General features: G+C 43.5%; 1 protein-coding gene across 1 annotated transcript in view; it reads left to right on the top strand.

Annotated features, from left to right (window-relative positions):
- The window catches only part of kif20ba (kinesin family member 20Ba), a 40,273-nt gene that overhangs the window by 8,556 nt on the left and 18,808 nt on the right, over positions 1–12,909 (top strand). Inside the window, 14 exon segments of the mRNA XM_063875474.1 lie at positions 83–436; positions 438–549; positions 552–1,104; positions 2,163–2,301; positions 2,699–2,821; positions 2,989–3,040; positions 3,351–3,371; positions 3,374–3,475; positions 3,568–3,701; positions 3,815–3,970; positions 4,064–4,246; positions 7,265–7,396; positions 7,569–7,685; positions 8,236–8,445. Coding sequence (XP_063731544.1) covers positions 83–436; positions 438–549; positions 552–1,104; positions 2,163–2,301; positions 2,699–2,821; positions 2,989–3,040; positions 3,351–3,371; positions 3,374–3,475; positions 3,568–3,701; positions 3,815–3,970; positions 4,064–4,246; positions 7,265–7,396; positions 7,569–7,685; positions 8,236–8,445 — 2,388 coding nt within the window.

Raw genomic sequence — 12,909 nt, 5'->3', positions numbered from 1 at the left:
GAAAGGCTTAGACTTTTTGGTGTGTTTCATTAAATAGTCTTTGTGATGCGTGACGAAAATTAAGTTTGTATAATGTCCACAGGTGACCAGCGAGACGGAGAGAGATGAACAACTGCGAACTGCTCAGGCACAACTGGAGCAACACCAAAAGGAGCTACAGGAGAAAACATCCCAGATCCACACCCTAACACGGGAAGTTCACAGCCTGAAACGGGAAGCGCAGACTTCAGCGTCTTCTGATGATCAGCTGAGAGAGGAAGTGTCCGAGCTTAGGAAGAACCTGGCTGAGGAAAAGGACAAAAATAAGAGACAAATGCTGGAGCTGGAGGAAGAGCTAGGACAGGTACAAGAGAATCAGAATCAACAAGAAGCAGCTTTAAAACTGCAGATTGAAGAGCTCAGAGAGAAGCTTCACGAGCAAGAAGAGATGAAGCCAGCAGCAGCAGCCACCACAGGAAGGACGTGATGCAGAAGAACAGCTGAGAGAAAAACTCAAGGAACAAACGCTGGCTTCGGAGGAGCTCACTGAGAAGCTGCGAGAACAGGAAGTGAATCCCAAAAGCAGTTAGACGAGTTAAAACACAAACTGAGTGAGCAGGAAACGACCTTCTGCCAAACTGTAAACGACCTCAAGCTGAAGCTCAGTGAGCAGGAGCAAAGCACAGAGCTGCTCAAAGCACAGCTGGAAGAAGCTAAGGTAAAAGAATCCAACATCTCCTCTGCTGCTGAAGAGGATCTCAAGAGGCTGAACTCTGATCTGCAGACTGAGATCGAAACCCTGAAGGCAAAGGTTTCCAGCGTAGAAGAAAGCCGCACTGAATCCCAGCTGGTGGCCTCGTCAGAAATGGAGACAAAGACGGAGGAGAAGCTAGCAGAGGTGGCTAAAGTGTCCGCAGAGAGAGAGGCCGAGCTTCAGAAACAGCTGGAGGTTAAAGAGGCAGAGATAGCCTCCCTGCAGGAGCGTCGGGAGGAGGGGGAGATCCAGGCGGTGCAGGAGGCCCGGCGGAGGGAGGTGGAGAGACGCAGGGAGCTGCTGGCCGTCGCTCATGAAGCCATCGCTCAGAAGGACGAGGAGCTGGAGAAGAGAGCGGAGGAGATCAACAGGTAACCCGGTATTGTAGTCTGTGAACCCGGACATGTTGAGTTTTAGGTCAGAAATGTGTAGTACGGGTCCCCAGGTCATAGAAACTGCCTGACGCTAACTTGGGGAATTTGCACATTTATCATAAATTGCATTGATCAGCATTATTTAGCATATGCAGATTTGGATAGTTTTTGAGTGTTTCTGGTTATTGAGGCGACTGAATCTACTCATGGTAAAACTGTAAACAAACACAGACACTAAATACTAACATGAACCTGAAAAGGAACAGAATAGGGCCCCTTTAAGTAAATCAAATAACATTATAAGCCACACAAAATGCACCCTGAAATCCTAAGGAAAGCACGAGTTGCGCCCTTTTGACATGTTAATGATTAATGACTCTTGTACCTTAATTTATTCCCAGTAAATGTACAGTATATGAGACAATGTGTGGGTGGATGAGTCAAACTAAGGTTCAATAAGAAAATTGAAAAGCAGTTTTGCTCAATTAAAATATATTTTGGTCAGTCACAATGCACAGGAAGTTTCAGGAGTGTTTCAATAAAAGTTGAATATTTAACATCAAAATCATCTCTAGAGTCAACTGTGATTAAATATAAATAACATAGAATTAAGTATTGCTTCTAGTCCTCCATCTGCAAGTTATGTCACAATGCTAGCTATTTAGCATGCTAATAATCACAGGTAACCTGTAATGTGCATGTCAGAGAGCAGTCCCTTATTGTTTCAGTATGTCCTCCTGTTATCGTGACGTTTCTTATTATCTTACCCTCTCTGGAGATGCCCCCTTTCAGCTTCAGAGAAAACTAATCAACAGTGAGAAACTCTCTCTGTATGACCCTGTCCTTTGCTCGTGTACCAAACTGTATTATTCTGTCGTTGTGAAATGCATTTTCTTGCTATCACGGTGCCGTTGAAGTACCTCTGTGTCGAGAGAGCGTCTCATTTAACGGCTGTATTAAAGACACCGTGTTGTTCAGGGGGCACGGTGAACTCTCCTGTCTGTTCTGAGGAATGTGATGCAGCTCATCGTTATCTCGTCTCACCCCCCTCGCAGACTAAAAGAAAGTGCCAAGCAGGACTCGGACAAAGTGAAGAGCCTGAGCCTCGACCTCCAGAGGAGAGAGGAGGACACGTCAGACCTCCGAGAGAAACTCGCCGACTACAAGAAGCAGATCCAGCAGGTCCAGAAGGAGGTGCACAACGTTTGTTTTATATCCCTTTCTCCCGTGCTACTCAATTACAAGTGTTCTGTCATATCGGAGTTAAATGGGATATCAAGACAACACACTTTGTATGACTGAGCTTCTCCGCTCAGTCCGACAGCCATAGAGTAAGTAGGACGGTCTGCATACTGAGGTAAGTCACACACTCGCAGGCAGCAGCATTCAGAGTCTGCCTGGTCAAGCTGCTCACAGCAATGAGCTTTTCAGTCGTTGTCTTACGACAAAGAAAAAACGTATCCTGCAATTTCGACAGTGACCTCATTCTGCAAACTTGGAATAGTTTAAAATCAAGAGTGACTGCATGAGGAGACAATCCATACACGTCTTTTGTTTTTGATGTTGTGTAAACTCTTGTTTCTGTCCGAAGATCTCGGCCATGAGAGAAGAGGAGAAAGTTTCGAAGCAGAAGCTGACCGACATGGAGAAATCCAAGAAGCAGCTTCAGTCCGACGTCGCCAACAGAGACAGAACCATTCAGCAACTCAAAGTGGTAAAACTAATCTGCCTTACACTAAACACACCAATATTTCTGAAGGGTTTTAGGTCTGCAGCACCTCTTCCTGTTCAGTGCCAGGATGTAGTCCAATGGACTTCCCTTTGGGGTATTGATCTCCATTCACTCCTGATTCCCTCCTCTCCTCCTCATCCCTCTTTAAGGAACAATCATCTGACTCCAAGTCTGACACGCTCTACCAGAAGGCCTGCAAAGGTAAACTGTGTGTGTGTGTGTGTGTGTGTGTGTGTGTGTGTGTGTGTGTGTGTGTGTGTGTGTGTGTGTGTGTGTGTGTGTGTGTGTGTGTGTGTGTGTGTGTGTGTGTGTGTGTGTGTGTGTGTGTGTGTGTGTGTGTGTGTGTGTGTGTGTGTGTGTGTGTGTGTGTGTGTGTGTGTGTGTGTGTGTGTGTGTGTGTGTGTGTGTGTGTGTGTGTGTGTGTGTGTCCCACTAGAGGAAAAGCCAGGTGTTCTTTTGGGTAACTCTTTGTTTAATCCTGTACATCTGTTTCGGTTTGTGTTTCTTTTAGACCTTGAAACAAAAGAGCGTGTGACGAGGACATGCGTTTGGCTCTGACGGAGCAGGAGGAGACGCAGGAGCAGATGGAGATGGTGCTGGAGGAGAAACTCAACATCATCCAGGAGCTCTCCAGCAGTGAGGAGGCGGAAAACCAAAGAAAGAGCATTGATTTTATTGAGTTATTACACCGAAAAACAACTTTCTGTGTCTTGTTCTCTGGTTTTCAGAAGTGGAGAAGCTGACAGGGTTGTTGTTGCAGCAGGATGGCTGTGGAATCAATGCAAACAATTCTACCACCGGCCAATCAGATGATCTCACACAGGCCAAACAGGAAGCGGCCCAGGCTCAGGAACGCTTCAAGGTAATGGAGGCATGAAACATTATTTCTAAATCCCTCTTTCGCAGTTCCATCTTTGGGATTGGGCTCCAACCATTTCCACATATTAAGCAGATACCCCCTCTCTTTTTGTGCAGGTTTGTACGGAGAAACATCAGGGCGAGCGCAAGAAGTGGCTGGAGGAGAAGCTGCTCCTGATTGGCCAGGCTAAAGAGGCGGAGGAGAAGAGGAACCAGGAGATGAGGAAGTTTGCTGATGACAGAGAGCGTCACACCCGGCAGCAGAGCCAGCTGGTAGAAACACAATGACTTTGTAGTGCACCTGCAGCTCACAAAACCAGGATTTCCTCCCCACTTATTTTGCATCTACATGTCTGTGTTTGCCAGGAGTCCTTGTCCTCCCAGCTGGCGGAGAAGGAGCAGCTGATGGAGAGGTGGAGGAAGGAGAGAGACACTCTGGTCTCGGCTCTGGAGGTCCAGCTACAGAAGCTGCTCTCCAGCCAAGCAGAGAAGGACAAACTCATCCAGCAGCTGCAGCAGAATAACACCCCCTCCCCACCACCACCAGAGGTCAGTGCAACATAAAGAAGACAACACACACAGGGAGCACACACACTCTTAGAACTGTCTGCTTATGATAACAGGATGATTTAGAGGTAGAGAGGAAGATGAGGGAGGATATGTGTCGGGTTGTCCAGATTACATTCCCCTGGTAATGGCTTTTATTGGATGTTTGACCTTCAGGAAGAAGTAGTTTCTCACCTCTATTTGAGACATCATGGTAGATGTGTTTCACCTCAGCACCAAAGGAATTCAGTCCCATCATCCGTTAAAGAAAACTCCCCTGCTGTGAGCTTCAAGATTCATCCATATGGTGTTTAATTGCAAGTTTGTAAGAAATTTAACAATTTGAGCTAAGTGTATTTATTCATTCATTCATTCATTTATTTGTTGATAAATTCAAAATTGCAGGCCTAAAAGTAAATGAAAAAATACTTATTTATTCTTATATTAATCTGTTTATCTATTTCAAATGTAAGGCCTAAAAAAAAAAAGTACAAAAAGAATTAATTTTATTTTTGATTTATTTATATTTTTTTCAAATGAAAATTACTTTCAAATAATGCTTGCCTGCTTCCTTTCCCAAAAAACAGTTATTTGCGATTCCTCATTGAGGTGAAAACTTCAGAGTTTGAACCAATAGATTTAAACTGCTTTCCTCCTCAAAAACAAAAGCCCTGGAGCCCCATTCAGGTGCTCTGTCCTCACCGCAAAGGCATTTAATTGCAAGTTTGTGGCATCGGTAAAAGCTGCTGCTCCTGACTTTAAAGTGTGCTTATTTTCACCAGAAAATTAGACCATCAAAATAAAAAATGGTCAGACTTTTACAGATTTTTCTGGTGAATAACGGCTAACAGAAACACTGGTTGTATGCCAGTTTGCAACACAATTCAACAGGTAAAGACACATTAAAAAACACCCGTTGTTAGGACTGAACTTGGCGGAATGATGTCTTAGACTTGTAACGTCTTCTTGGTAAACTGCAGGAATGTTTGCTGGTGAATCAGCCCCGCTGATGCCTCTGTTTCCCATGTCTTGCATAACATTTCGCCTGTGAGCTTCTCAGAATGACATAACTCCTCTCATTGTGACACACAGCTGCAGAACAGCCGGTGTGAAGGGCAGGCTGTAACCATTCAACAAATCAAATCGACGCTCGGCTCATATCTGCTAGAGCCGTATTGATTTAAAAATTGGAGGGATAATTGCAGCTAATTTTATGCTGGCGTCTGAATCCACGGATGATATGAGAGGAGCTCGATGTGACAGCAGCGGTGAAATATCCACACTGCAGGGCTCAGTATTGAATCCGTTTTTATTCTCTCCTCTTTGTTTTCATTGGTGGGAAATGCCTTCAAATTTCATGCAGTGCAATGCAGAAACAACACTTGGCATGAGGTGGTGAACTTTCATATTTCTACTGTCCAAACACATTATTTGACCCTTAACAACAGGTACAAGTAAACTGTTCAGTGTCAAAACATCACATCTGAGGCCCTGGTTTGTAGTGACGTGACAAACGTTGTGTTTTTATACAGCAAAATTAATGATAAAATGTTCATATTGATATGACACTGATATTGTTAGAAAGTAAGTTAGATAATGGATAAAAAAAAGGCTTGATTCAGGTATATTTGACCAAAAATGGAGCTTAATGAACGCCTTTTTAACCATGACAAAAAAACAATCACTAAATCAATGTATTTCCACATTTGAGCAATCCGTTTATTTAAAGGAAAGCAGATAAAATAGTGAATAAATGCTTCAACAAAAGCAAATAAAATAAAGTACGAGGCGCTAAGGTCTGTGAATTAAGCCCCGCCCACTTTCAGGTGAAAATCCTGCATTAGAAAATAACAGTGTCTTCATGTCTTAAAGCTGCTGAGTCATATATCGCACCTCAAATAGATCCAGAGCTCCGGTTCCTTTACTTCCTCTCCAGAAAAAAGGAGAGTGAAAGAAAGGATCAGAAATCTCAGTCTGTGTCAGCCTGCTGCCTGCCACTCGTCCCCCGGCAGACCCACCGGACATCCATCCCCTATTTATTCTCCGTAAGCTGTCTCTGCCATCTGACCAGACATCTGACCCCATCTCCATATCTGTGGACTCAGTAAACCCTTTCTGACCCACAGAGAGATTGTTTTCTGGCAGCACTTTAAGATTTTACGGGGGAAATCTGCATTCTGGTTTGAGAGAGGGCGTCCGGTTTAGACAAAACCCTGCTGCTGTTTATCACAGGTTGAGTGTGATGTGCACTGAAAGCCTTCCTTCATCTGAGGAGGGTTAATGAACAGTTTCTCTTCTTTAACACAGACCTCGCTGCATGCTAACACTGTATTTTTCCTCCAGGATGACGCTGCTGTTTGTCAAACGAATGCGTTTCATATTTCCAGGGTGAGGCGAGCTTTAGGGGGCGTGGTGCATTCAAAGCAGGTCCATCCCTTGTCTCACAGTTCGATGTTTCCGCTGTTTGTGTTTATTTATCATGCTACGGTTCGATGTGCACCCAAATCGTTCTTTAGCTTTACTCCCTGAATATCAGCTGTAAATGTTCCATCTTCATCTCCAGCCTTTTGTATGAAATTGACATTTCTTTTCAGTGTGTTTGTAGAAATAACTCCTTTATGCCATATTTGCACGGATAATAATTGTAACAATTTGAGCTCTATTTAAGTCAATTTATTTATTAACAAATAAAAAAATGCAGTCCCTAAAACTAAATAAAAACACTTATTTATTCATTTTAAATTTAAGGCCTAAAAAAAATACAAAAATACAAAAATGATGTTTTTTTTTAAAGTTCATATTTCTTTCCAATTTTGGGGAAAATTACTTTTAATTGTCAATTATTTTCAAATCAAAATAACGATTATTTAACCTGCTTCCTTTCCCCAAAACAATCCTTTGAGATGCGTAACCATTGGCCTCTTCTGACATTCCCACTATACGTCTCATTTTCACTTATACCGATGCTTCTGAAAAGGGTTATCAACATGAAACCTAACGTCCATGAACTTCCTGTTTCAGGCTGCTGACGGAGACGGTGACGGTGATGGAGGCGTGGCAGAGCTGCAGGCTGCTCCGTCTGAACGAGACGCTGAGATCCTGCCACTGAAGGAAGAGCTCGAGGCTTCAAACACCAAACAGGAGGACACACAGGTCAGACTTTAACCAAACTCCACCCTAAATAACACCTGTTAGAATCATCCATTACTGTCTCTGAGAGGGTGATGGAAGTGGCAGATAACAGTAGAATGAAAGAGCATTAAATAAAGCAGTTACTGCATCAACGTGTTTCGATTTTAAACTCTTCCTCTCCTGCCTGAAACAGACTAAAACCACTGGAAGTACAGAGAGCCCTGCAACACTGGTCGGGAAACCCCAGAGCGACGGCATCAAGAGGAAGTCAGGAGGAAGGCGGGACACCAGAGTGTCCGTCAGCAGCCAGGTGAGGACATGTTTTAGTAGTTATAAACTTTAACTATGGGTTTGCAGTTACATACTCAGCCACAACTGGGGTTGGATATGAGAAATACATTGACTTTAATGGACACAATGACTCCGGCTAGAAATACAGGGTGCACCAGTGGAGTGGCCAACATGAATGTCAATTTAAGGTATGTAAAGTGTGTATTCATCCTATAAAATAAGGTGTTATGACGGGCAGTGGGAGTCAACGCCTCCACTGACTGTTGGTATATATTAATCTTCCCATTGAGGTGTCTGTTCACGCTCTGGAAGCTTTTTTAAGAACTTCTACTCATTAAAAGTTGTGAAGGGTCGAAAGACAGGTTTTGTTTTCCAAGAGGGAAAAAATAACAACCCAGCCTCAGTGAGTGCATGGGTAATTTGACTTTGATGCATCCCTAATTTAAAGTGATGCTTCATCTGTTGCTCTGCTCATTACATCCACACTAACAGACAGCCTGTCTCCTCAGACCTTTGTCACATTTCTCTCTTGCTGACACCTCAGAAATCCTGCTTGTTCTCCCTCTCAGAGCTCCACTGGCTACCCTTCAGTGCTGGACACCTCGGAGATTTCCACGGAGAACGGCAGGACGAGCCGCTTTCCCCGGCCGGAGATAGAGATCTCCTTCAGCTCTCTGCAGCCCAACCGTATGGCCCTGCGGCGCCAGGGGGAGGAGAACACCGCCACCGTCAAAATCCTCCGCTCGGCACGCAAGAGGAAGAGCGTGGAGATGGAAAAGGTAGGATCGAAGTTGAAGAGGAGGATAATGAGTCAAATAAGTTCATCAGTGTCGTCCTAATCCTTTCACCCGTTGTGCAAACATTTCCTCTACTATCCTAAAAGTGTTGCACGTGCATCCAACCTGCATCTGTAGACCGTGTTCCCCTAAATAAACCCTCCCTAGATAACTCTAACGCATCAACAGAGGAACACGAGCCTCAGAGATAAGCCTTTCCAGTTATTTCCAACGTTGAGAAGATGTCACTGAAACCTTTCCCCTCGGCACCGGCAGGGTCCTAACACTTATTCCTGAGGGTGGAGTTGAAGCTGTTACGATGGCAGCTGTATCGTTTTGCCACTTGCACATTAACCTCCAGAGAGTCCTATAAACAAGGCTCAGGAATAATAGAGTAGAATATGAAATAGAGGTATGAACATGTGTGAAAACTCTGTGATTGCATGAGACTTGAATATTTCTCATCATTTCTTTTTCCTCTGTTTTCTTTTCCATCTAATGGTCCAAAACTAAGTCATAAAGGTAAAAACTAGGGCAAAATGTGGGTTGTCTTGGGGGGGAATTGAGATCAAGGTGTGCTTCAATGACACTGACACATTGATTTTGATCGTCTGTGCCGTTATCAACAGCTTCTGGTGAAGCACACACTGACATTTTTTCTAAAACACACGGCTCATGCAATAGCAAAACACCTTCAATTCATTAAAAATTGAGTGTGTTCAGGATTTTCTTGTCGGTGTTTGAGAAAGACTACATAAAGATGTATCAAAACACCTCCAGTTATGACAGGACACTGCGTTCATCATTTTGACGAGGTACTTTCATACACAAAGGCAATTCAAAGGTCTTTAAATATCATTTACACACATTGAAAGTAGTGAAATTGTCCTTTAAAGCTGAGCTACAAGCGTTGCAGAAGTATATTTTTTAATGACCCCCCGAATAGCAGCGGTAAATTCAAAGGTTTTTAGCGTCAATTTAAAAGCACTCTGACTCGGGAGATACCACGGAGGTTCTGGATGAGTAGAGAAACTAACTGTTAAACTGATCATATATGTAATTCAACACAGAATTGAGATCCACAGTTCCAAACTGGTTGAGAGATGGAAAGTTTGGAAGAAAGAAAGAAAACGCTTTTGGTTCATTTCTAAATTTTAGTTTTTGCAGATCTTCTGTTTATGTTTGCTGTTCTTTTGCTTTTGTGGAAGTTTTACATGTACGGATTACACACAGATTATTGGTCTGTTCACACAGATTACATTGAGACGGTTCTAGCTCCATAAGTATCTATAACAAGGTCAAGAAGCGGAGTGCGTCTGAGACATTTGGAAACAGTTGTCAAAGATATCTGAATGGGTTTATGGGTTTCTTGTTTCTATGTGTTTAAAACACTACACCTGCAGCCAGACTCAGGTTAAGGTTAGTGAATGTAAAACGCACATTTCATACACAACGGCAAGTCAAAGTGCTTCAGATATGTGTGACTAAGAGCAACAAGCCGAGTGCACCTGAGACCGTTGGAAACAAGGAACTCCCTTTGTACGTTTTCCTGAAACTGATCCCAGAAGCAAATAGAAATCCTCCCTTTAGCCTCAGCTGCTCTGCAGGGTGAAGCGGGTAGAGGTTGTCTTCAGGACACCGACTCCATCCCCACGGTTTGATTTAGATCAGCGGAGGAGCTGCACTTATGTTAATTAGTTTGTTCAGACTAATTCAAGGGAAGTAGGCTAATGCCTCAGTTACACTCGGCTCCCGAAGGCTTTAGGCAAACAGTTGCAGTAAATATTTAGAAAAGATGTTTAAATATTGGTATTTCTGTCATTCTCAATAGGTAGAAGAATAACCCCGGTTCTAATCTGTGCAACTGAAGGTCTTTGGTATCTAAATAAGATCAAATAACTAAAAGGCTTACTTTAAGAAGTATTAACATTACAACACTCGTCATTCTAGTAGTCATGAATCATTTTGTATAGATGGTGAAAAACACTTGCATGCATGGGGCGTTCACATATGGAGGGGGGGGGGAAAACAACCTCATTAATCATAAATACCGCCGGTAAGGAGACACACACAGCCACTTAAGTGATTTATACACACATAAATACTCTCCCCCCCCCCCACAGGGAACATATCAAATAAGCTTCCCACCCGGAGCAACAGAAGGTCGGATGTAGTTCAGTCGCTACATCTCTCCTCAGAGGGTAGCGCTGCAGCAGCTCCTACGACTCCTCTGTTTCAGATTCAACATATGTTGGCAACCAGCGTGTAAAACGTACAGAAAGCAAAGAATCAGAAAGCCTTTACTCTGCTGTAAGTGGGGCAGTGATGATATTTTTGTAGGACAACCTGGAAGTTCGGTCACATGACTTCACATCACTACCGCTAAGCTAAAGGAGGCTAATGTTGAGCTATAGAGGAACTACAGCACGGTCACATGACTTCACGTCACCACCGCTAAGCTAAAGGCGGCTAATGTTGAGCTATAGAGGAACTACAGCACGGTCACATGACTTCACGTCCTGCTGCCTCTTTCACTGTGTCCTGTTGATTATGGATATCTGTTCCATAAATAGCTACAAAATACGACCCAGTAATATTTTATATCATCATTACTGTAATTTCACAGTGTAGGCTTCTTGTAGCTCGTTTGGTAAACACTGCATTTCCCTTGTTTCCATCCTCCCAAGGGGCCATTAGCTGGTTTATTTATTCTGAGTTCTTAGGCATGAAAACACCTTATGTTGGCAATCTAAACTTGCACGTGCTCAGTGTTTTAAGATCACAGAGAACATTGTTTTAATAGCAACTGCAAAGCAAGCCATCCAGCCAATTTCGTGCATGGCAAGATGGATTGACAAGATGATGAATTTAAAGACTATATCAGAAGGACAAATAAAGGAGGCTGCCTTTAGCTTAGCGGTGGTGAAGTCATGTGACCGTGCTGTAGTTCCTTTATAGCCCAACATTAGCTGCCTTTAGCTTAGCGGTGGAGACGTGAAGTCATGTGATCGTGCTGTAGTTCCTTTATAGCCCAACATTAGCCTCCTTTAGCTTAGCGGTGGAGACGTGAAGTCATGTGACCGTGCTGTAGTTCCTTTATAGCCCAACATTAGCCACCTTTAGCTTAGCGGTGGTGAAGTCATGTGACCGTGCTGTAGTTCCTTTATAGCCCAACATTAGCCTCCTTAAGCTTAGCGGTGGAGACGTGAAGTCATGTGATCGTGCTGTAGTTCCTTTATAGCCCAACATTAGTCACCTTTAGCTTAGCGGTGGTGACGTGAAGTCATGTGACCGTGCTGTAGTTCCTTTATAGCCCAACATTAGCTGCCTTTAGCTTAGCGGTGGAGACGTGAAGTCATGTGACCGTGCTGTAGTTCTTTTATAGCCCAACATTAGTCACCTTTAGCTTAGCGGTGGTGACGTGAAGTCATGTGACCGTGCTGTAGTTCCTTTATAGCCCAACATTAGCTGCCTTTAGCTTAGCGGTGGAGACGTGAAGTCATGTGACCGTGCTGTAGTTCTTTTATAGCCCAACATTAGCCTCCTTTAGCTTAGCGGTGGAGACGTGAAGTCATGTGACCGTGCTGTAGTTCCTTTATAGCCCAACATTAGCCACCTTTAGCTTAGCGGTGGGGACGTGAAGTCATGTGACCGTGCTGTAGTTCCTTTATAGCCCAACATTAGCCACCTTTAGCTTAGCGGTGGTGAAGTCATGTGACCGTGCTGTAGTTCCTTTATAGCCCAACATTAGCCACCTTTAGCTTAGCGGTGGTGAAGTCATGTGACCGTGCTGTAGTTCCTTTATAGCCCAACATTAGCCACTCTTTAAAGCCTCTCAGTTCTGAGGGTTAATCATTACGTTTCTATCCTATCTTAGCTTAGGTTGGCAAAGATAAATCAGTTTGACACCATCGCTCCGGGACTTGTTGGCAGAATTCTGCAGCATTTTCCCACTTCAGTGACAACAAGAAACTTCCCTCAATAACACCAGAGGCGAGGGTATGAACGCAAGGTGGAACACACGTGTGCTTTACCAATATTGAAAATCATAAAAACACAGCACTCTTTCTTGCATTAAAAGACATTTCAGATTCAGATTTAGCAGAAATGCGTAGGGGAAGATCTGCCTCATATTTAAGAACATTAACGTCACCTTCCAACTTTGTTCCGTGACATGGTGATGCTTCAAAATGGTCTATTCCCTGCCCTGCAAAGCAGTGTGTAAACTATAATGGCTTTAGAAATGTAAAAGCTGTCAGTTTCTGGGTAAATAATGCAAAACTTTGATGAAACCCGTGTGAACATTTACATTTTTCAAACGGTGAAAGATGGGTGTTGTGATTGAAGCAGGCAGCTAATGTTACCTCAGTGTTTTTGTAACTGAAATTGGAATTACCGACGTTATGTAAATGTTCTCCGGGCTCAGTTTTCCCCGATGCATCTTGATACTGCAGTCATCTTAATTTC

Source organism: Eleginops maclovinus, chromosome 22 (assembly GCF_036324505.1).
Source record: "Eleginops maclovinus isolate JMC-PN-2008 ecotype Puerto Natales chromosome 22, JC_Emac_rtc_rv5, whole genome shotgun sequence".
NCBI classification, from domain to species: Eukaryota; Metazoa; Chordata; class Actinopteri; order Perciformes; family Eleginopidae; genus Eleginops; species Eleginops maclovinus.
The sequence above is the reverse complement of the archived record's forward strand: the minus strand, read 5'-3'. Positions and strand labels throughout refer to the sequence as shown.